The sequence below is a fragment of the Thecamonas trahens genome (assembly GCF_000142905.1).
Source record: "Thecamonas trahens ATCC 50062 unplaced genomic scaffold supercont1.64, whole genome shotgun sequence".
NCBI classification, from domain to species: Eukaryota; order Apusomonadida; family Apusomonadidae; genus Thecamonas; species Thecamonas trahens.
The window spans coordinates 32,176-53,344 of NW_013657616.1; the positions used below are offsets into that span (position 1 = coordinate 32,176).

Below are 21,169 nucleotides of genomic sequence, written 5' to 3' on the forward strand. Positions count from 1 at the left end.
GCACCCCCCAACACCCGCAACCTGCCAGCCCAGCGTTGCCAACACCAGGACACCCCTCCTCAGCCGAGTCACTCAAGCCCGGTGAGAACCGAGCAAACAAGCTGTCAATGAGCAGACGCGGCCACGGCGAGGGCAGTACAAGATGGAGCAAGGACTCAAGGCGCATCATACACACACCCATGCCTCTTGTCTCCCTCATCCTTGCCATGTTTGTTCTCCTCCTTCCTATTGGCCAACTCACCCGAGCAAGTGACGCCCCAGTCAGTATGGGTCGCGCCAATTTGCGCATGCATGTCTACTCTGCGCCATCATCTCAATTCACCCTTGTCGGCGTGGCCATGGCAGAGTACTACAACGCACACGTCAACGATTCAAGTCATATTGACGTCATTCGCTTCCCTCTGCAGCAACTTCTCGATCGATCGATCTACTCGTATTGGGTCGACGCGCTCGGTGGTCCAGACGTCTTGCCGCTCTTTCAAGGTGCGCGGGCGAAGGAGTTTGTCGATAGTCACCTCCTCGTCGACCTTACTGATGTGTGGGATGAGACTGGCCTCACCGGTGACGTTTTTCCGCTTGTGGATGACGCTGTCACAGACTCGAGTGGCCAGGGCAGGTACGCCGTGCCCACTCTCGGCTCGGGCTCTATGTGCATGTACCGCGCATCGGTCTTTGCCGCCCACGGCGTCCAGCCTCCGGCGAGCTGGAAGGCCCTCCTCGAGCTCTGTGCCGTCTTTCATGCTGTTGGCATTCCTTGCTTTGGCACCGATCTCGAGACGCTGCCGGTCTCGCAGTACTTTGACGGGCTCGCGGTGCGGATGCACGGCAACATGTTCTACGCTGACTTTTTCGACGGTCATGTCTCGTTCACTGACCCGCGAGTGCTTGCCGTCTTTGAGGAGCTCATCGATCTCATCGAACTCGGCTACTTTGGCATGCAGGCATCGTCGCTGCCTGGCCTCTCCAGCGAAGTGGTGAGCTTTGGCGCGCTCGCCCGCGGCGACGTCGCCGTCATTTGCGGTCTCGAGTCGCTCTCACCATACCTCACGCTGTTTGGCGTGCCCGACGATGACGTCCTTGCCTTTCCCTTTCCCACTGTAGCTCGGACCCACCCGCGGGCCACTGCCACGGCTGAGACCGACACCTCGGCAGCACTCGGGGTTCTGGGCATCATGAGCATCCCAAAGAACGCCGTCTATCTGGCCGAGGCCAAGAACTTTGCGCGGATCACCATGACCAGGGAGGCGACAACCGCCATTCTGGCCAACCGGCCTGGTATGGTTCCGCTCCGTAGGTCGATGGCTTCACTCCTCACCACCAACCGCTCTCGGCAGGTCTTCGACATGTTTGCCTCGTCGCCAATCCTCCTCCGCAACTCGGCGCTGGTCGGCTTTGGCATCCCCGCGGTCATCGACGGTTGGTGGCAAACGCTACTTCGATTCTACTCGGCACCCAACGGCGCTGAGGCCCGTGCTGGGCTCGTCAGCGATCTCGCCGCAGTCGACGCGCTCCGAGTCCGACTTGTCCTCGGCCAGGCTGCGCAGCCCGAGTTTACTCCTCCGTCGGGCACGTTTTCCAACACGGTCAGCGTCGTCATTTCGTCGTCCCAGGACGATGCCGTCATCTACTTTACCCTCGATGGCTCGGAGCCGTCGTTCACTTCGTCTGTCTACTCTGAGCCCATCCGCATCGCCACCTCGGACACCGTCACCGTCCGCGCTACTGCCGCCGTCCAGGGCCTCTCGCTCGCTACCCCGGCTTCTGCCACCTACGTCGTCAACATCCCGCCGGCCACAGACTCGGGCTCAGTCCGCCTCTCGCTCCTCCTTGCCATCGTCATCCCGGTCACTCTCGCTTGCTGCGGCATCTGCGCCGCTGTCGGCTACGTCATCTACCGTCGCAAGTCGGTCACCTACACCCTCGTCTCGGACGCCGAGCTCGTCATCCCGCCCGAGAACCTCCGCGTCCTCCACGTCGTCGGCCGCGGCTCGTACGGCACCGTCTACGCCGGGACATGGCGCGCCACGAGCGTGGCCATCAAGCGCATGCATGCCAAGGTGCTCGGCCCACGCGAGCTCTCCGAGTTTGTGGACGAGGCCCACACGCTGCACCTCCTCCGCCACCCGAACATTGTCATCTTTATGGGCGTCACGCTCGAGCCGCCGGCCATTGTGACCGAGTTTATGGATCGCGGCTCGACGATACAGGTCACCCGTCATACCGTCGCAAGTCGGTCACCTACACCCTCGTCTCGGACGCCGAGCTCGTCATCCCGCCCGAGAACCTCCGCGTCCTCCACGTCGTCGGCCGCGGCTCGTACGGCACCGTCTACGCCGGGACATGGCGCGCCACGAGCGTGGCCATCAAGCGCATGCATGCCAAGGTGCTCGGCCCACGCGAGCTCTCCGAGTTTGTGGACGAGGCCCACACGCTGCACCTCCTCCGCCACCCGAACATTGTCATCTTTATGGGTGTCACGCTCGAGCCGCCGGCCATTGTGACCGAGTTTATGGATCGCGGCTCGATGTACGAGGTCCTCCACACGGCCGAGTTGTTCCTCGACCCGTCGATGGTCTTCAAGTGGGCGCACAACATCGCACAGGGACTGCAGTACCTCTCGCATGCCGGGATTGTACACGGCGACTTCAAGTCGCTCAACGTGCTCTTTGACTCGTCGTGGGTGCCCAAGATCTGCGACTTTGGCCTATCGTTGGTCAAGAATGATGTGGCTGGTGGTAGGCCTGTGGCGCCTAGTGCAGTGCAGACGTCTGATGCGGCTCTCTCATGGGCAATGCCGTTTACGAGGCATGATTCGGTCAAATCGTCCCGCGGCTGGGCGACTGGGGCGGTCGACAGCTCTCGTCTGGTATCGGTCGAGGCCGATGATGGCTCCGAGTTAATGACGATGAACACGACCGGGACGATGTTCTGGGCGGCACCCGAGGTGCTGATGGGCGGCAAGGAAGATTTGACCACCGAGTCTGATGCGTTTGCCCTGGGTATTACGCTGTGGGAGTTGGCAACGCGCGAGGACCTGTATGCCGGGGAGAACGCGCTTGCAGTGGCGTTGCAGGTAGTGGGCGGGCGGCGGCCGGAGATTGCGATTGTGCCGTCGGGACTGGTGGGGCTGGTCCCGGTCATGACTGCGCTCTGGGCGGCTGAAGCGAGCGAGCGGATCAGCCTTGACGAAGCGGTGAATGAGCTTGCTGGTATGTACTCTGCAGAACAGGTGGTGTATCCGTCAACGCCCGAGGTGCCGTCTGGCCGAATCATTGTGGTCCACTGCGTGATGCGCGGGGTGCGCGATGAGCTGCTGCGGAACGTGGATCGCTCTGTGGAGCGCCTTCGTGCCTTTCACCAGAGCATTCCGTGGATGGCGCAGGTGGCATCGGTGGCGATCTTGCAGTGGGGCCTCGGGTGGGCCACGCTCGGCCTCCACCGGCCTAACCAGCTCTTGGACTTGCTGTTGATGCGAACAGTCGAGGTGGGGGCGGTGACAATGATGGCTGCTGAGGGGGTGATTCTTTCGTCGCGCGACGGGCGTGGGCACAAGCAGCTGGGTGGTCCGGTGATGGAGACGCTGCAGTCGTGCTGGGTGGAGATGTTTGGCCCGAGCGGCTCGGGCTTTGACGGCTTTCGGCCAGAGACGGCTTCTAATGCGAATGTGTCGGTCTCACGACCGCTGCTCTCCGAGTCGTGGAGCCATGCGGTGCCCGGCGGTCTGTTTGTGACATCGATGGAGCTTGCGAGTCAGATCAAGAAACGTGACGGCGTGCAGGCTGTCCGGCTGCCATGGCTAGTCCACGGCGAAGTGGTGCACCAGGTCGTGGTGCATGACGAGGTGTCGGTCTCAGAGGTGGCGCGGCCGTTGCGGGCTGGCGAGTCGTGGAACTGTAACAGCGACGAGTCGGTGGTCCTGGCAGATGCAGCGACAGAGGTTGATGCCGGGGATGAGCTTGTGCCTAACCTCATGGCTGTGGCATCGATTCCGCTTGAGGCGCGTGATGGTTCTGCGGCCAAAGTGATGTGCTCTCACTCTGTCGGGGCGGTCATGATGGCTGGCCCTGGGACAAGCAGTGTCATCTCACCATCTCCGTCGACGTCAACAGTGTCGTCGTCGTCGTCGTCGTCTTTGTCATTGTCGTCGTCTTCGCCATCGCTGTCGTCAGGAGAAGAGCAGGTCGAGTTGACCGAGTCGATGGTCCTCCCTGACTCGCCGAGCCGGTCGAGGCAGCTGGTCAAGTGGGAGCTACCGCGCTGGGCAGTGGTGAGCATGATGGAGTCGTGCGGGGAAGCGTGGCTCGGCTCGATGGCAACAGCCTACGAAGCGGAGCTCCAGGGCCAGCCGGTGGTGGTCAAGGTCCTGCTGCGGCAGAAGATGTCGCCGGACGAGCTGGTGAGCTTTACCGAGGCCGCTGCCCGTGCTACGCTCGCGTCGGCGGTCGGCGTCGTCGGCCCGATTGCTGTCTGCCTCGACGCGCCGCTGCTCGCAGTCATTAATCCGCGGTACGACACAGGCTCGCTCTACGACAGCATGACGGGCATCTCGCCGCTAGTGCTCAACCGCCGCGGCGTGCACACTGTGGCAAAGTCGATGACTGCCGCGCTGGCCAAGCTCCACACCGAGACAGGGAGGGCGCACGGATCGCTGCGGCCGACCAACGTGATGCTCGTCGGGGCGAACCGGGCGATCATTACAGCGCACATCATCGACTTTGGCTTTGGAGAAGTCAAGTCCTCGCTTGGGACGCAAACCATGGTCCCAACCGTGGCGTACATGTCACCGGATGATCTGGGCGGCGAGATGGACTCGATGCCCGGCGATGTGTTTGTGGTCGGCACGCTCCTCTACGAGATGCTGAGCGGCGAGCAGGCGTTCGAAGGCACAAACGCCATTGAGGTCTCGCGCGCCATTGTGGTCGGGACGCGGCCAGCTGTGACCTCAAGCGAAGCCCGTTTGCAGCCGTCCGTGAGCTCATCCGCGACTGCTGGCAGCCGCATGCGCACATGAGGCCATCAATGTCCGAGCTCGCCTCCCGAATCGCCGCACTTACGGTGAGCGAGTTTGAGCTCTCACCGCGGGCAATGGACAAGTACGGCAGTGGCTGAATGGGGCATGTGTGTCGGCACCAGTGCGGCATCAGCATCATCTGTCGTTGTAGATCGGTGAAGTGAATACCGACATGATCGAGATCCCGCCAGCCGATGTGACAGAGATGGCGGCCGAGGGAGACTGACCCAGCCATGGGCGGGTCGAGGAGTGTGAGCCATGGGCGAGCTGACGAGTGAGCCATCAGCGGGTCGAGGAGTGAACCATCAGTGGGCCGAGGAGTGAGCCATCAGTGGGCCGAGGAGTGAGCCATCAGTGGGCCGAGGAGTGAGCCATCAGCGGGTCGAGGAGTGAGCCATGGGCGGGCCGAGGACACACTTGACCCCCCCCTACCCCTACCCCTACCTCTCTCTCCCTGGTGTCTGTGTCTGTGCGTCTGGGTCTGGGTCTGTGTCTGGTCTGTCTTGCTGTGTCTGGGTCCGACTGTTCCGCCTGAGCGACCTGGTCACCATGGACGACATGCCCGATGAGGTACGTAGGATGGGGGGGGGCATGGGCATGGGCATAGGCATAGGCATGGGCATGGGTGACTCATGGTGATTGTGTTGGGTGGGTGGGTGCTGGGTGGTCGTGGGCGTGGTCATGGCCATGCTGTTCCGTCGGTGGTCGTGGCCGTACTGTTCCGTCGCCGCCTGCTGGCTGTGTTCGTCATCATCATCGTGCTCGTCACCGTCACTGTGCTCGTCATCATCATTGTGCTCGTCATCGTCATCATCATCGTGCTCGTCATCGTCACTGTGCTCGTCATCATCATTGTGCTCGTCATCGTGCTCGTCACCGTGCTCGTCATCGTCACCGTGCTCGTCATCATCATCGTCACCCTGCTCGTCATCATCACCGTGCTCGTCATCGTCATCGTCACCGTGCTCGTCACCGTGCTCGTCACCGTCACTGTGCTCGTCATCATCATTGTGCTCGTCATCGTCATCATCATCGTGCTCGTCATCGTCACTGTGCTCGTCATCATCATTGTGCTCGTCATCGTGCTCGTCACCGTGCTCGTCACCGTGCTCGTCATCATCATCGTGCTCGTCATCGTGCTCACTGTGCTCGTCATCGTCATCATCATCGTGCTCGTCATCGTGCTCATCACCGTGCTCGTCACCGTGCTCGTCACCGTGCTCGTCATCGTGCTCGTCACCGTGCTCGTCATCGTCACCGTGCTCGTCATCATCATCGTCACCGTGCTCGTCATCATCACCGTGCTCGTCATCGTCATCGTCACCGTGCTCGTCATCGTGCTCATCACCGTGCTCGTCATCGTGCTCGTCATCGTGCTCATCACCGTGCTCGTCATCGTGCTCGTCACCGTGCTCGTCATCGTGCTCGTCACCGTGCTCGTCATCGTGCTCGCCATCGTGCTCGTCACCGTGCTCGTCATCATCACTGTACTCATCATCATCATCATGCTCGTCATCGTGCGAGTCATTCTCGTATTGGTACAGATCCTCCTCTCCATCCTGTCCCGCCTCGACTTGGCCTCCCTCGCCGCCGCACGCGCCGTCTCCTCCCGCTGGCACCGCATCGCCACAGACTTTACCATCGGCCGCGCCCGCTACCGCTCCCTCTTTGGCCGCCGCCAGGTCCTGGCAAAGTCGGCTCTCTGCAAGTGGCTTGCCAACCCGACGACGCCACAAGCAGCTGCGACGCAGGCCGCGACTCAGGCCGATACGCCTGACGCGCCTGGATCTGCTGCAGCTCCAGTCATTCCGCCAGCACTGATGCTGATCGATCCGCCCAAGCCGCTCCACAGCGACAACGCTGCCGCCTACGAGCTTGCCATACGAGCGGGCCCGTGGCGATTTGACCTCGCTGCCGCCTCGCACCGCTCTGGTGTCGATCTTGCCGGGCTTGCCCTCAAGGACCGCGTCCCGCTGGCTGTCAAGCTCGGCTACATGACCTGGATGGACGCCGTCCGCGCCCGTCTCCGCATCGAGGTCACCAACCGTCCAGACCCGGCCCTCGCCACCATCAACATCCTTTCGTACACCTGCGACTCGCCGATCCTGGGCCAACGCTACATGATGCCGTACCTCGACTTGATCAGTTCTCTCGAAAGAACAGCGCACGACGCGCTCTCACGACTGCACGAGGCCGAAGCTGACCCCACGATCTCAAGCACCGCGCTGGCCGCCGTCGCTACTGCCATCGAGGACCTGCTGTTTGTCATAATTGAGATCGGCTACGACGCCGTCGATGACTTTACTTTCCTCCTTGCCCGCTCGGACAAAGCCTCGCTAACCTGCCCCGAGTGGGTCGACTCGGCCTCGCCCGACATCCTCCTGCTCGCCTCGGACGCCCACTCGGCCATCGCGTCGACTCTCCAGATGCTCGGCCGCCTGCTCGCCGATCCCGACGCTGCAGACTCTGTCTTCTCCACCATGGCTGCCCACTGGGAGGCCGCCCTTGGCCCGCGCTTTTACTGGGTGTGCAACAACCAGGCGCTTGGCATGCGCCACTGGGCCGGCCTCCACGCCCACCTCGACAACACAGCGCGCCGCCGCGAACTCATGGAGCGCGCACTCAGCCTCCTCGAGACCGCCACCACCGAGCGCCCACACTCGGCCCGGATGCGTCTCAACTACGCGCGTGTTGCCCGTGATACCGCCCTCATCCTCGACATCGACGACCCGAAGCGGAATGAGCTCCTCCGTGCCGCCCTCGCCATCGGCACTGAGCTCGCTGCAGGCCCCAACCACATGGGCCGCCTCGCCCGCGATCTGGCCGCCACCATCGAAGACAACGACGAGCGTGCTGCCGCCTTTGACGTCGCAGAGGCCCACTACGCAGAGGCCAACCTCGCCCCGACCGATCCGGCCTACCACAACACCATCAACAACTGGGCCATCACCATCCTCACTCGCGCCTTATCGCTTCATCCGCTCTCGTCGCCGGCCTTTACTGCCCTCGTCGACGACGCCGCCTCGCGCTTTGCAACGCTTGCTCCAGCGGTCGACGACTCGGGAGCCCTCGTCGTCGTGCCCGACAGCGGCAGCAAGTTCGAGTCTTTAGACAAGGCTGTGGTCTACTACACGTGGGCCTTCTTCTCGCTTGCCCGGCTCCACGCCGTCAAGGGCGACGAGGTGACGTGCGCCAAGTGGCTCCACCTCTTCCTCCGCCATTGCCGCCCAGCCACCGTCGTCCTCGACGCTATCAACGGCGAGGCGGACGGCTACCCAGACCGTCTCGCCACTGTCCGCCACGCTCCCTTCTTCTTGGCCTTTATGGACGAGGTCCGCAGCGCGATCGCCGCCGATGCCGCCGCACGCGCCGCCGCGCGCGCCGCCGCTTCCACCACCTAGCCGCGATGCGTCTCGAGCGCCCGCTGCACCCCACTACAACCACACTGGTCGGCGAGCGCGTCGCAAATGGCGCCCCACTCATTAACCAGGCGCGTCCGCTCTGCGTCAAAGGCTGCGCGCTCGCGGGCGATGCGAGCGTGTGCCTCGTCGAGCTGCACCGCCAGCGCCCCATAGTTGGCCTGCGCCGCCGTCAACGCGCTCGCCGCGCTCGCCGCCCGAGCCTCGGCAGCCTCCCGTCCCGCCGCCGCCCGCGACGCCTGCGCCGAGAACTCGCGCGCCTGGCCCGTCAGTGCCTCGTCGCGCGCCGCCGCCGCCGCCAACGCCTCGTGCGCCGCGTGAAGGCTGCGGTTGAGCGCAGCCACCGCGCCCTGGGCGTCATCGCGGTCGCCGTGCGCCTCGGCCAGCGCCGCCTCCGCCTCATCCAGCCGCGCCTGCATATGCATCTCGGCTCGCGCCGATTGCTCCACCAGCGCGCGGTGGTTGGCGGCAGAGCGCGCAGCCGCCGCGTCGAGCTCGCCGCTCGCGGCCACCAGCGCCTGTCGGGCGGCGTCAGCGTCGGCTTGCGCCTGGGCATGACTCGCCGCCAGGCGAGTGTACCGCTCTTGCACCTCTGACAAGCTGCGCTGCGCCACCTCGAGTGCCGCCACCGTCTCGGCCTCGCGCGCCTCGTAGCCCGCCACCAGCGCGCCCCACTCGTCGACCAGACGCTGCGTCTCGGTGGCAAACTGGGCGCGCTCGGCAGCGAGCACGTGCTCCAGTGCCGAGTGCGACGACGCGAGGCTCTCTGCTCGCGACGCCGCCAGCGCGTGCGCATGCGCCCGAGACCGCGTCCGCATGGCAGCCCGCAGCGCCTCGAGCACCGCGTCCGGCCCGGCGGCAGCATCCACGCCCACCAGCCCGGCCACCTTGCCCACAAACGTCTCAAACACCGCGCCAGCCTCCCCCACCGCCGCCATCCGCGCCCCGCACTCGGCCCATGCCCGCGCAGCCTCGCCCTGCGCCTCTGCCACAGCCTCCTGCATCGCCCGTCGCTCCGTCACGCCCATCGGTCGAGCGGCAAAGGTCAGCCCCTCGCCGTCGCCTCCCCCGCTCGCGCTCTCTGTCACCGCCAATTCGTTCGTCGTCGTGTTGTTCGTCGAGTCGGACTGCCGGCTGACCGCTGTCACCACCGCCTCGGCTCGGGCCGTCGCCGCACCACCACCTCCACCCCCCCTCGCCGCCGACCACGGCTGGCCGCCTGTTCCGCTTGTTGGTGGCGGGCGGTAGGGCGGGCCGCCTGAGCCGCCGGCTGCCGAGTACCGGGCCGCTGCGCCACGCGCTGCCGACTGCTGCCACTCGGAGAGCACGTTGCGTAGCTCAGAGACCTGTGCGTCCACAGAGGCAGAGGGGGCCGACATGGGGCTGGCGTGAAGTGGTGGGGGAGGTGGGGGTGGGGGGTGGGGGCTGCCATTAATCGTTGGCTTGTTGGGTGCTGTAATCGTTGGCCATTAATCGTTGGCTTGTTGGGTGCTGTAATCGTTGGCCATTAATCGTTGGCTTGTTGGGTGCTGTAATCGTTGGCCATTAATCGTTGGCTTGTTGGGTGCTGCAATCGTTGGCCATTAATCGTTGGCTTGTTGGGTGCTGTAATCGTTGCCGGCGGCCGGGCACTGACTGAATGAAAGGCATTCAATGCGCTCACCGCGGTAACGTCTCAGGCATGTCGGCCACAACATAGGCCATGGCGGCAAGGACGCCGATGCACCTGTTGAGCTCGACAGGGTCGATCTTGTCGGCGGTGTCAGCCCGGGTGTGGTGGTAGTCAAAGTACACCCCGCCATCGGCCTGGAGCTCGAGCGTCGGCACGCCAGCGGCGAGGAGTGGCGAGATGTCGGCTCCGGTCTCCAGCGCAGAGGTCATCGCCCGCGCATCGACGTGTGTCGGTGGATGGCTAAGGAGTGTGGCAACGGCGGAGAGCGCTGCTGCGGTCTCGCTCGAGCCGCCGGCGGCGTAGAAGCCGCGTGGATCAAAGACACCCGAGTCAGACTCAATCGCCAGCACATGATTGCCGAGCTCGCTTGCGTAGTGCTCGGCGTAGGCCTGGCCGCCGGCCAGCCCGTTCTCCTCGTTGGTGAAGAGCACAACTCGGATGGTGCGTGCCGGCCGAAGGCCGAGTGAGTGGAGGAGCGAGAGCGCGTGCCAGACGGCGACAACGCCACCGCCATCGTCCATGGCACCGGTGCCTACGTCCCACGCGTCGATGTGAGCGCCAAGGAGGACAACCTGCTCAGGGTGTGTCCTGCCCGTCAGCTCGGCCACAACGTTGGCCGAAGGCGCTGGCGGGCCGACAGAGCAGTTGAGGGCGAGCGCAAGCGAGAGCACGTGCCCGCGGTCCTGCATCCGCCGTAGCATGTCCGCATCCTCGGTGGTAATAGCGCCCGCCGGGATCTGCACCACCCCGGGCTCGTAGTGCATGCCGCCGGTGTGGACCGAGTAGATCGAGTGCGGCGTGAGCGAGCGGACAAGGACCGCTACCGCACCCACTCGCGCTGCCTCCACCGCCGCCCGGCTGCGGTACTCGTAGTTCTCGTCGTAGCTCACCCACGCTGCGTCCAACACCACAATCTTACCATCGGCGCTTCCAATCGCTCCCATCGTCCGCAGCTCCCCGTACGAGCTCACCACCACAGCCTCAGCCTCGAGAGCCTCACCCGGACCAGGTGTCGGCACGCTCCCGCCCAGCGCCATCACCGCCAGATCGGCGTGACGCGGGCTAATCAACGACGCGTATGACGCCGAGCGCGAACCTCTCCGCCACACCGGTACCGTCACGTTGATCAGCTCGACCGAGTCCAAGCCATCGGCTCGCATCTCCCGCGCAGTCCAATCGATGGCATCGTCCAGACCTTGACTCCCGCTCAGTCGCGAGCCAAAGTCATCGGCCAGGGTAGCCAATTTGGCCCATGGCTTTGTGTGCAACTTGGCCGCCGACTCGAAAATAGAGTTAATCCGAGTGGCATAACTTGCCCGCAGAGCGGCTCGAAGGATATGGGCTGATGGCGACTTGCCGTAGCTCATGTACGCCACGGTGACGAGGAGGAGGACACAGGCAGAGACCGCATAGATGTACAGAATACCCGCTCGCGCAGACGGACAGACTCGCTGCACAATACCCATACCTACCGCCCTTGTCTGGGTGCTGGCGTGAGGTATGGCTACCACTGCCGCTACCGCTGTCGTCCCCCGTGACCGCCTGTGACCGCATAGGGCCGAGCTGTCGGGTGAGTGTGGCTGTGGCTGGATCCGACGACATGGCGTGGTGGAGCAGAGGGGGTGGGATGGGGGTGGGCGGGGATAGGGTGAGACTGGTGGAGGGGGGATCGGGGGGATAAAGAGCGTGGGCAATGGCTAGAGGGAGGTGGAGAGGGTATGTGCTATCGTATGAGGGGTCTTACCAAGACGTAGACGAGGCAGAGCTGCCGTTGTTTGCCCAACTGTGTAGAAAATGTCACTGATCAGTGATCGTGAATCCGCACCCCATCCTAGACCGCAGCAGTCATTCGCTGCCAGATGCGCCCACCCCCCCCAACCCTTACGCCACCAAGCTGGGCCACCTTAGCCCAAGCGATACCCTCCCGTCCCTTTCACGTACAGGCACATGCACATGGCGATCTCCCGAGACAGACAAAGACAGCAACTCCAACCCCCCCCCCCCCCCCCCCCCCTCCCCCCCCCCTTCCCCCTCCAAAAAAAAAAAAAAAAAAAAAAAAACTCCCCAAAATGCCGCACGTTGCTTTTTTTCGTGAGCGTAATCGGCTCAGGTCAGGACGGGCGGGCGAGTGCCCGTGGCAGGCAGGCAGAGGGCGGGAGGGGGAGGGGGTTGAGGGGAGGCAGAGTGCAAAGACACGTGACACGCGGACGAGAACATGCACACGCCTACGCACGTGCGGTTCAAGGTCTCTGTACCTGTGGGAGCTACTCAATGGGGTGAGTATCTGGCTGTATGTGGCTCGGCCCATGAGCTTGGGAAGTGGTCGGCGAGCGGGGCTATGCGACTCGAGCTGCTGCCTGGCGGCAGTGTGACCAGCGGGGGAAGCAGTACTGGTGCTGGTGCTGGTGGTGCTGGTGGTGCTGGTGCTGGTGCTGGTGGGGATGGAGTTGGGCAAATGAGTGGATGCGGAAAAAAGTCGCTCGCCAGTCAATCGCCTGTGGCCGGCAGAGTGGCAGGTGATGGAGGAGGAGGTGGTGGTGGTGGTGGGGAAGAGTCCGAGGCTGGGAGGTGCATCTGGTGTGGTGACATCGAGCTGGCTCTGCCGCTGCCGGGCGTGCTTCAGTTCAACTATGTGGTGGTCGGCGAGAACGGAGAGGCCAAGCGATGGGACGTGGCAGGCGTGAGGACCATTCCGCTGGCGCTCGTCGAGCACGCCCTCATCGTTGACGAGGTGTGCCTGAAGGCTGGTGCTGGCGATGCTGCGGCTGAGGACGGAGAAGGTGCCAACAATGTCGATGATGTAGAAGATGCAGGGGTGGAGGCCGAGGCCAGGCCAGCTTTCCGGCTCATCTCGTTCTCGGTTGTCCTCCCGTCGCCTCTGGCCGAGTCGCACACGGCGCTGCTGCATACCAACGCGGGGCTTGCGGGCGCGATGTGGAGCTCGGTGGCGATGGGCCGGCTGCCGCGGCGGGTCGGCGGGCGAGTTGCAGACACGTTCCGGGTGGACATGTGGCTGGCGCCGCAGATGGCGACGGCAGAGCGGCTGGCTGCGCTGCGGTTCAAGTTTGCGGCGTCGGCGCATCCGCCGGTGCCGCAGATGTGGGAGGCTGTGACCGATCGAACGCTGCCCGAGGCGCTCCCGGGTGCAGGCAGCGTGGTGGTTGCGGCCGAGTGGAATGTGTCGCTGCCCAACGTGGCTGGCCTTGTGCTCGAGGCCGCGGTGCCGGACGATTCCTCGTTTGCGGTTCTGGCCGGCGGACATCCGGTGCTCGGAGCGTGGGACCCGATGGGCGGGGTGGTGCTGGGCAAGAGTGGGACCGGAACCGGGTGCGCTGTCGTTGCCATTGCCGCACACGCCGGCTTTGCGCCGCACGGCTTTGAGTACAAGTATGTCAAGGTTGTCGGCGTGCAGTTTGAGTGGGAGGCGCTCGGCGGCAACCGGTCGTCGGGCGTGCTCCACGGAAGCGAACTTACCGAGCAGTTTGGAGTCATGCCCGCCGGGCGGGCTCTGGTGCACCTCCGGGTTGACGCGGCGTTTGAGGCCTCGCTTCCTGCGGCAGTCGATGTGGTTGCCTCGCTCGGCACCGGCGATGGGGCTGTGGTGGCGCGGCGGCGGATGTTGCGTCTGGAGCCTGACGAGGCATTTGTAGCTGTGGTGGTGGTCGAGGCAGCCAGCAAGGAGAACGTTGCTCTACGCTACGTGTTTGTGGCGTGCGAGAGCGGTGAAGAGACGACGATGCGTGAGATCCCGCTGCCGGGCGCGGGTGAGTACGTGTATGTGCATGACACATGGCTTGCGCCGCCGCCGCTTGTGGGCGTCGCGCTCCGCGTGAGCGCAACGCCGCACGGAAGCCGGGCGCTGGTGTGCGGGCCGACGCCGCAGCTGGGGCGGTGGGATCCGGCGCGGGCGCCGGTGCTCTCCGCTGACAACGCTGCTGTGCTGTGGATGCATCCAAACGCTGTGGCCAAGCTGGAGTACAAGCTCGCAGCGCTTGACGAGGGGCTGGGCGGGGCGTATGTGTGGGAGAACTGCTCGACGCGTAAGGTGCCGCCGACGTGGCGGCCGCCGATATCGGTTGTCCACGCGGTCTTTGACGACGCGCCGGTGCAGGTCGACGTCTACCTCGATGTTGTGGCGCCGCTGCAGACCGGCCACTCTGTGGCGCTTGTGGCCGGCGAGGGCGCAACGCCTGTGGCGATGACACGGTCGGCGCCTGCGGTGTGGAGCACGTCGCTGCGGTTGGACCGCAACTCGAGAGTGAGATACTCGTACGTGCTGCTAGATGGACGGCGGCGCGAGGTGGCGGGCAAGGCTGTGCTTGCATGTGCGGCGGAGCGGCGGACGCTGCATGTGGGCGAGACGCCGAGCGTGGTCAACGATGTGTGGGGCGTGGCGAGCGGGCAGTTTGTCCTTGTCAAGTTTGCGGTGCAGTTACCCAGTTGCGGACCGTCTTCGGGCCTGTGCGTGGCGGTATCTGGCTCGCTTCCGCTGCTGGGCCAGTGGGATCCTGCAGCGGCGGTGCGGATGCGGCGGGCGGGCGAGAATGAGTATCGTGTGGCGCTCAATCTGCCGTATGAGGCGCTGCGGCAGCTCGAGTACAAGTATGTGATTGTGGACGAGCACGCGCCCACTGCGTCGCGGTGGGAAGCGCGAGGTAACCGGAGCGTGGTCCCGGGCATCTACACCTCGCTCTGGCTCCGTGACGCATGGGTGGGCGAGATGCCGTCTGCGCCGTCGACGCCGCGGATCTCGGCGCTGGACATCGACGTCGACTTTGGCTCACAGTCGGATGTGCTGGTGGTCCCTGTCCACCTAGCATGGCGGCACGGCGGGCGGAGCGGCTTTGTCCGCGGCTCGTTCACCTCGCCTCCTTTTGAGCGGCGGCTGCCGCTGGGGCAGGCGAGCGACGGCAGCCTCTCGCTGCGGCTCGGACTTGTGCCTGGGCGGTACCAGGTGGTATTTGAGGTCGACGGCGTGACGCGCTTTGCATCGTATGCGCCGATGGAGTATGTGCCTACGCTGCAGGCCGTGGCCAACGTCATGGTGGTCGCGCCAGACGCTGAGGCGCAGCCGGAGTTTCCGCCGCCCCCGGAGGATGTGCAGGGTGCGCAGGTGTGGTACACGCAGGAGGAGATGGCCGAGCCGGACCTCCGCGACGTGCGGCAGTACTCGCGGCTGGCCGCACTGGTGGACCGCAACGGCGGCTTGTTCTCGATGCAGGACTCGCTTGCGCTTGAGGACGTCATCACCAAGATCTCTACGACCGAGTACGTGGCCTCGCTCTCGGCCTCGCAGCGGGCGTTCAACCGCATCACGCTTGGCGAGCTCCTCTCGGAGATCGAGCAGCCGTTCAAGACGCCTCAGCTGACGGTCAAGCTCCGCGAGCAGGCTGGGCGCTCGCAGCAGTCGCTTGTCATCCAGGGCAAGCGCTGGTTCTACTGGACGCCCGAGGAGGAGGCCGCCCGCAAGCGGAGCCTCGTTGCCGCCAAGGTCCTCATCGCCGACGCGGCCGTGGCCTACGGATCGGCCGCCGAGGGTGGAAGCGGAGCAAGCGATGCGCCGCATGCTGTCCCACCTGCCGATGGCGGTGATGGCGTCGGCAGCGATGATCCGGTTGCCGCCGCTGTTGCTGCCGCGCGGGCAAGCATGGCGCGGGTCGACTCGCCGACAGCCGAGCGCAATGCTGTTCTTGCGCGGGGTGCCATGCGGGAGTGAACGTGCAGTGTGTGAGAGGGACGATTAACTGAACGTGAGTTAATCATAGGTGGGTACAATTACCTGAACGTGAGTTAATCGAGGGGTGGTGGTGGGTGGGGTACGATTACCTGAACGTGAGTTAATCGAGGGGTGGTGGTGGGTGGGGTACGATTAACTGAACGTGAGTTAATCGAGGGGTGGGGTGGGTGGGGTACGATTAACTGAACGTGAGTTAATCGAGGGGTGGGGTGGCACACTGCTCGCAGCTCGTCGTGGGCGCGAAGCAGAGGGAGGTGGACCAGGCGAGGGAAGAGCGGGCGGCTTGGCGAAAGGAGCGAGATGAAGAGTGGAGGAATTGTATGGGAAGGTAGAGCAGCAGCTGATGACCTTCCCCAGCCATACCGCTATGTGTATAGCATGGTCGACGAGCTGGTCTCCTCAGCCATGTCCATTGCCCATGCCAAAGGCCAGCGGACACTCGCCCGCCACTCGGCCGCCCACTACCACGCACAAGCCACTGCCCTCCACCCCCTCTTCCAGATCTCAGCCCTCGGTCCCATCTCCGCCCTCGCCACCGATGCTGCTCCCTCTGCCCGCCATCTCTCTGTCTCGCCTCGTCTTACCCGACCCGGTCGAGGCCGAGACGGACATGGTGCGCCTGATGGTCGAGGCCGAGACGGACATGGTGCGCCTGATGGTCGAGGCCGAGACGGACATGGTGCGCCTGATGGTCGAGGCCGAGACGGACATGGTGCGCCTGATGGTCGAGGCCGAGACGGACATGGTGCGCCTGATGGTCGAGGCCGAGACGGACATGGTGCTGCCAGTGAGGAGGATGACGGCAGGGAGTGGCCCATACTCGCTATTGGCTCGGTCTCGGGTACAGTCACCTTGGTCGACGCCAAACCAGGTAGCGTGGTCCTCGCTGGCGTCCTCGATCTCCTCACTCTGCTGCCGGAGCACTTGGTCGAGGCTCTCCGACTGCCTGATGACGACCGCATCGACAACGGGGCTGGGTCAAGTGCGCAGCGAACTGCGTCCAAGCCTGAGCGGAGTCGTGGACAGCGCTCAGAACGTCCGCCGTCTGCTCGAGCCACAGCATCATCAACGCGAGCGGCGCGGACAGGGAAGGGCGGAAAGACAGCAGCGTCAGGGAGGACAGCAAAGATGGCGGACAAGAACAAGGCCAAGGGCAAGATGCCGTCCAGCGGCAAGGCTAAGGGCAAGGCCCAAGCCAAGCGCAAGTCACGGCAACAGCCAGATGATGACGGGTGGCGTGCATCCGCTGAGCTACGCAAGCATCCGTTCGCAGTCAAGGCCTTGGCGGTGCACGGCGATGTGGTTGTTGTCCGCCTCGCCCGCTGCGTCGTTGTCATCCGTCTCGACCTTGCCGCAGATTATGCTCGCGCTGGCAGAGGGCTGACCGTCGTCGATGATGCCGGCAATGCCGACGATAGCAGCAGGCGCGGGTCGAGGTCGCGGACAAAGAGCAAGTCTGGCAAGAGCAAATCGACGGGCAAGGAGGCTTCAGGTGAGAGCGAGCCGCGTAGCAATCGCGTCATTGCTCTCCTCCCCAAAGCAGCGTCGGTCGCCATCGTCGCCACAGGCAGCGCCATCGTTCTCACCCACGCCTCGGGCGAGGTCTCAATCTGGCCAATCGCCAGCCTCCCACCCCTCGACGAGAGCGGCTCGGCTAGCGGCCTGGACCTTCCGCGCCATGACGACTACCTTCTCGTTGCACCGCCGCTTCCTCGCATGACCGACGTGGCCGTCGCCGTGGTGGCGCGGCCCGCAGAGACGATCCTCGTCTGGTGGCGCGGGTACAACACGTTGCGGCGGTTCGCAGCGCCTGCACCGCCTGTCGCCAACAACGACGACGACAGCAACGAGGACAGTGAGAGCGATGCCGGTGGCAAGCTGCTGGTGGCGCGCCCAGACTATGTCTTTCCAGCGCCGATCACGTCGGTGGCGTCATCACCGGGTAGCGGGCGGCTGACGGCCGTGGGGCTGGCAACCGGTGCAGTGGTGGTGTACGACAACGAGTACGGGACTGAGCGGTACGTTGTGACGCTCAAGACCGGCGCCGTCAAGCATCTCCTTCTGTTAGGGTCCGAATACCTCGTGGCTGCCCTCCAGCGCGCCTCTGAGCTCTACCTCTTTTCCCTCGCTCGCGGTTGTGCTAGGACCTGTGTCCCGCTCGGCCACAAGTTGGTCACCCTCTCACGCATCGGCGCGACACGGATGGTTCTTGCCCACACTCGCGCTGCTACTACCTCGCACTACGTCGCGCTCGATCCGGTCGCCGGTCACGAAGTCGCTGCTCTCGCCATCGATCCGCTCTGGTCCCCGCTCCGCCGGCTCTGTGCGCCCTACCTCGATACGTCCGGTGCGTATGCCATCGTCGCTCTGCGGTGGACCGGCGAGCCGCCGCAACCCGCGCCCAAGCTTGCGGTCGATGATGGCGCGGGAGAAGACTCTGGCAGCGATACCGGTGACGCCGCGGGTGGCGAGGGTGAGGACGGCGAGCAGGCTGTCGATGCCGCTGCCGGCGACAAAGCCAAGGTCGAGGCTTCGCCCAAATCGCGGCTGAAGCGACGGCTCGACATGGGCACGCCGGATATCAGGGTTGTCCTCAACGGCGCATCCGAGTCTGGCGACGATGATGACGACGACGAAGGCAGCGGCGGGATCAGCGACGATAGCCTCGACTTGAGCCGAAGCAGGGTCGCACGGATTGGCGGGAAGGCTGCCGACCGGCACTTGCTTCAGGTCCCGCGGCCACAGAAGCGGCGGCGGAAGCGGCGACAACTCAAGGCGTCCGGGGTCGGTGGGAGTGGCGGAAGTGGCGGAAGTGGCCGCGGACGAGCCGGATCGATACGCGGGCGGCGAGGAGGGCGGCCGAACGGAGGCGTCGGCGGAGGTGTCGGCGTTGGCGGTGTCGACAAGCACTTCAGTGGGGGCAAGGATAGCGAGGGTTCTGCTGGCGATGACAATGGACTCGACGACGATGACCACGAGGTGGTGGATATCGACGCTGGGCCGCGGTGCACACTCGCGCTGTTCTCTGTGGCCGAGGTGGCCGTGGGCCGGCAGGCGGACCAAGTGGTGGCGTACAAGCCTGCGGCGGCGTTTGCAAGCGCTGCAGCGGTGGCAGCTGCGCGCGATGCGCGGGCGGCAACGCCAAGTGCAAGCGGCTACCTTCGCGCGCCGAGCTCTGAGACGGCGGTGGTGGCGATCTCGCAGCTGGACGAGGGGCGGAGGAGCCAGGCACTGCTTAGCCGGGCCCAGATGGCAGCGATGGACACGTCGCTGACAGCCGACGATGGGCTGGTACCTGATGCTGGGGCTGGTGGGGCGGATCCGCTTGCGGCGCGCAGCGCGCGGCAGCGGGTGGTGCAGAGGGTGCTCTCACGGAGCTCGAGCCGGACAGCGCGGCGCGCGCGGTCTGTAGCGCGGACGCAGCGGACGAGCGCCGCGCTCGCCCGCGGCAGCGACGAACTCGCAGCGTTTATCGTAGCCATGGACGCCGATGGCGGACTACCAGCCGAGTGGCACGCGGCGGCGGCAGCGGCCGAGATGGCTGCGGCGGGGCCGGCACGGAGCGAGGCGGCACGGCGGCGGGAGATGGCACGTGCAGCGGCATCAAGCCGAGCGGCGAGGCGACGATAGGCATGTGTGCGGATGCGCTAGTACGCGGCGAGCGCGGCAAGCCACTTGTGAACAAAGTCGGCAGTGAGAGCCAGGTACATGAAGGGATCGTCATCGCCGTCAGCGTTGGTAAAGGTGGCGTAGGCCGAGGATGGGTCGTCGGGCGATCTGCGCTGAGCGACCGAGGGCTCGATGTGGGTGCCCTCGTGCCACTCGTTGAACGAGGTGATGGAGAGGTAGGCAAGGTGCGGAGAGATGGCGTTGGCGTCGTCAAAGTAGGCCGAGTAGTAGGCACCGGCAGAGCGGGCCTTTGTGTTTGCGGCGTTCCAGGGGCGGACCTGGACGTCGTCGTAGCCCGGACCGATGGAGGGGACGAAGAGGAGCGAGTGGGAGGCGGCCCATGCGGCGAGACGCGGCCAGGCCGACGAGCGCGATCCGTCGGTAAAGCCATTGGAGGCAAAGTAGGTGTAAATGCCATCAAAGCCTGCAGTGGTGACAAAGGGCTCGGAGGAGCGGTCGAGGTAGAGCGAGAGAAAGATGGCGTCGGCGGGTGTCTTGCGGACGGAGAGATCGCCGGCTGGGGTGAGGAGGCGGGCCCAGTCGGCGGCGGGCAAGAGGTACGAGTCGTAGACGTAGTGCATGGGCAGACCAGATGCCGGATCCCGGAAGAGAGCCGGTGAGTCGCCCCATGTGGCGGCGATGTAAGCGAGGTCGGCGGCGAGCGAGTCTGCCGAGCGGCCCTTGTACGGCTCGAGGTGGAGGGCGATGGCCATACCGGTGGCCTCAGCGACGTCAAATATGAGCGGGAGGCGCGGATGGGAGCCGACGCCCTCGCCATCGGCGCCGGATGTGCCGTGCCAGGAGACGACGACGACACCGACGCCTGCGTCAAGGAGCCATGCAAAGTGCTGAGCGATGGTGCTGCGGGAGGAGGAGGAGTACGGGCCGAGGAGCGGGTAGAACGAGGCGCCGATGTCGTGAGGCGGCGCGTGGCGCGAGCCGATTTCCGGGAAGCGGGCGTTGGTGGCGTCGGTCCAGTGCGGCAGGTACTCGTGGTTCCAGTGCTCCCACTTGCCGTCGGTCTCCGGCTCTGCGTACCACGGGTAGTAGAAGATGTGGACATTGGTCGAGGCCGTCTCTCCACCGTGGGCGACGTCAGCGTCGTCCCCGATGGTCATCTTGTCGGGCTTGACGGGCGGAGGGCGAGCCGAGGGTGTGGGGGTGATTATCCCATCTGTGTCCGCCGGGACATTTGCCGACGCTTCCACCGGGACAGCATGTCGCGGTGGTGTTGTAGGTACGGGAGCAACGTCGTCCGGTGTGTGGAGAGAGAGCATGACGAGGCCGAGAGTGACGATGCCTGTGGCGAGGAGGGCGGCAAAGACAGCGAGTGTCGGCAGGGTGCCCCAGGCGCGGCGACGGGAAGCAGCGGCGGAGCGGCGAGGTGAGGCATGGCCATGAGTACGGGTCGGGGCCGGGGAGCTCATGGCGGCTTCCACGTCGGACTCGCCAGTCGTGGCTGGAGGCAGCCGGTGGCGGAACATGGCCCGAGTGGCGAGAGAGAGAGAGAGAGAAGAGAGGGGTGGCTGGGCGTCGATCATGTCGGCGGCTCGGGCTTTACCTTGGGGATGGATGGTGGCCGTGGGTGGCCGTGATCAGGTCGGGGGGGTATGAATGATCAGGGGGGGGGGCGGGGGGTGGGGGCAGACGACGACGACGAA

At 65.0% G+C, this 21,169-nt stretch overlaps 6 protein-coding genes across 6 annotated transcripts; 3 read left to right on the forward strand and 3 right to left on the reverse strand.

Annotated features, from left to right (window-relative positions):
• Nucleotides 1-69: 69 nt before the first annotated feature.
• AMSG_12386 (uncharacterized protein) lies at nucleotides 70-8,504 on the forward strand. Its single transcript, XM_013897798.1, has 4 exons — nucleotides 70-2,207; nucleotides 2,231-4,001; nucleotides 4,170-4,955; nucleotides 6,644-8,504. The coding sequence occupies exons 1-4, from the start codon at nucleotides 108-110 to the stop codon at nucleotides 8,410-8,412; spliced, it is 6,426 nt and encodes a 2,141-aa protein (XP_013753252.1). The 5' UTR covers nucleotides 70-107; the 3' UTR covers nucleotides 8,413-8,504.
• AMSG_10760 (uncharacterized protein) lies at nucleotides 8,494-9,809 on the reverse strand (the record flags this gene model as incomplete). Its single annotated transcript, XM_013897752.1, has 2 exons — nucleotides 8,494-8,512; nucleotides 8,608-9,809. 2 exons carry the CDS (start codon nucleotides 9,807-9,809, stop codon nucleotides 8,494-8,496), a joined length of 1,221 nt encoding a protein of 406 aa, XP_013753206.1.
• A 280-nt stretch (nucleotides 9,810-10,089) lies between these two features.
• AMSG_10761 (peptidase M28D family protein) lies at nucleotides 10,090-11,568 on the reverse strand (the record flags this gene model as incomplete). Its single annotated transcript, XM_013897753.1, has 1 exon — nucleotides 10,090-11,568. The coding sequence occupies one exon, from the start codon at nucleotides 11,566-11,568 to the stop codon at nucleotides 10,090-10,092; it is 1,479 nt and encodes a 492-aa protein (XP_013753207.1).
• Nucleotides 11,569-12,317: 749 nt separating this feature from the next.
• On the forward strand, nucleotides 12,318-15,818 carry AMSG_10762 (uncharacterized protein; the record flags this gene model as incomplete). Its single annotated transcript, XM_013897754.1, has 2 exons — nucleotides 12,318-12,353; nucleotides 12,657-15,818. The coding sequence occupies 2 exons, from the start codon at nucleotides 12,318-12,320 to the stop codon at nucleotides 15,816-15,818; spliced, it is 3,198 nt and encodes a 1,065-aa protein (XP_013753208.1).
• Nucleotides 15,819-16,449: 631 nt separating this feature from the next.
• On the forward strand, nucleotides 16,450-19,469 carry AMSG_10763 (uncharacterized protein; the record flags this gene model as incomplete). The annotated part of the gene is made up of 3 exons (XM_013897755.1): nucleotides 16,450-16,673; nucleotides 16,715-16,875; nucleotides 16,927-19,469. 3 exons carry the CDS (start codon nucleotides 16,450-16,452, stop codon nucleotides 19,467-19,469), a joined length of 2,928 nt encoding a protein of 975 aa, XP_013753209.1.
• On the reverse strand, nucleotides 19,395-20,812 carry AMSG_10764 (glycoprotein endo-alpha-1,2-mannosidase). Its single transcript, XM_013897756.1, has 2 exons — nucleotides 20,391-20,812; nucleotides 19,395-20,369 (listed from the first exon to the last, which is right to left on the reverse strand). The coding sequence occupies exons 1-2, from the start codon at nucleotides 20,783-20,785 to the stop codon at nucleotides 19,487-19,489; spliced, it is 1,278 nt and encodes a 425-aa protein (XP_013753210.1). The 5' UTR covers nucleotides 20,786-20,812; the 3' UTR covers nucleotides 19,395-19,486.
• Between the last annotated feature and the right edge of the window lie 357 nt (nucleotides 20,813-21,169).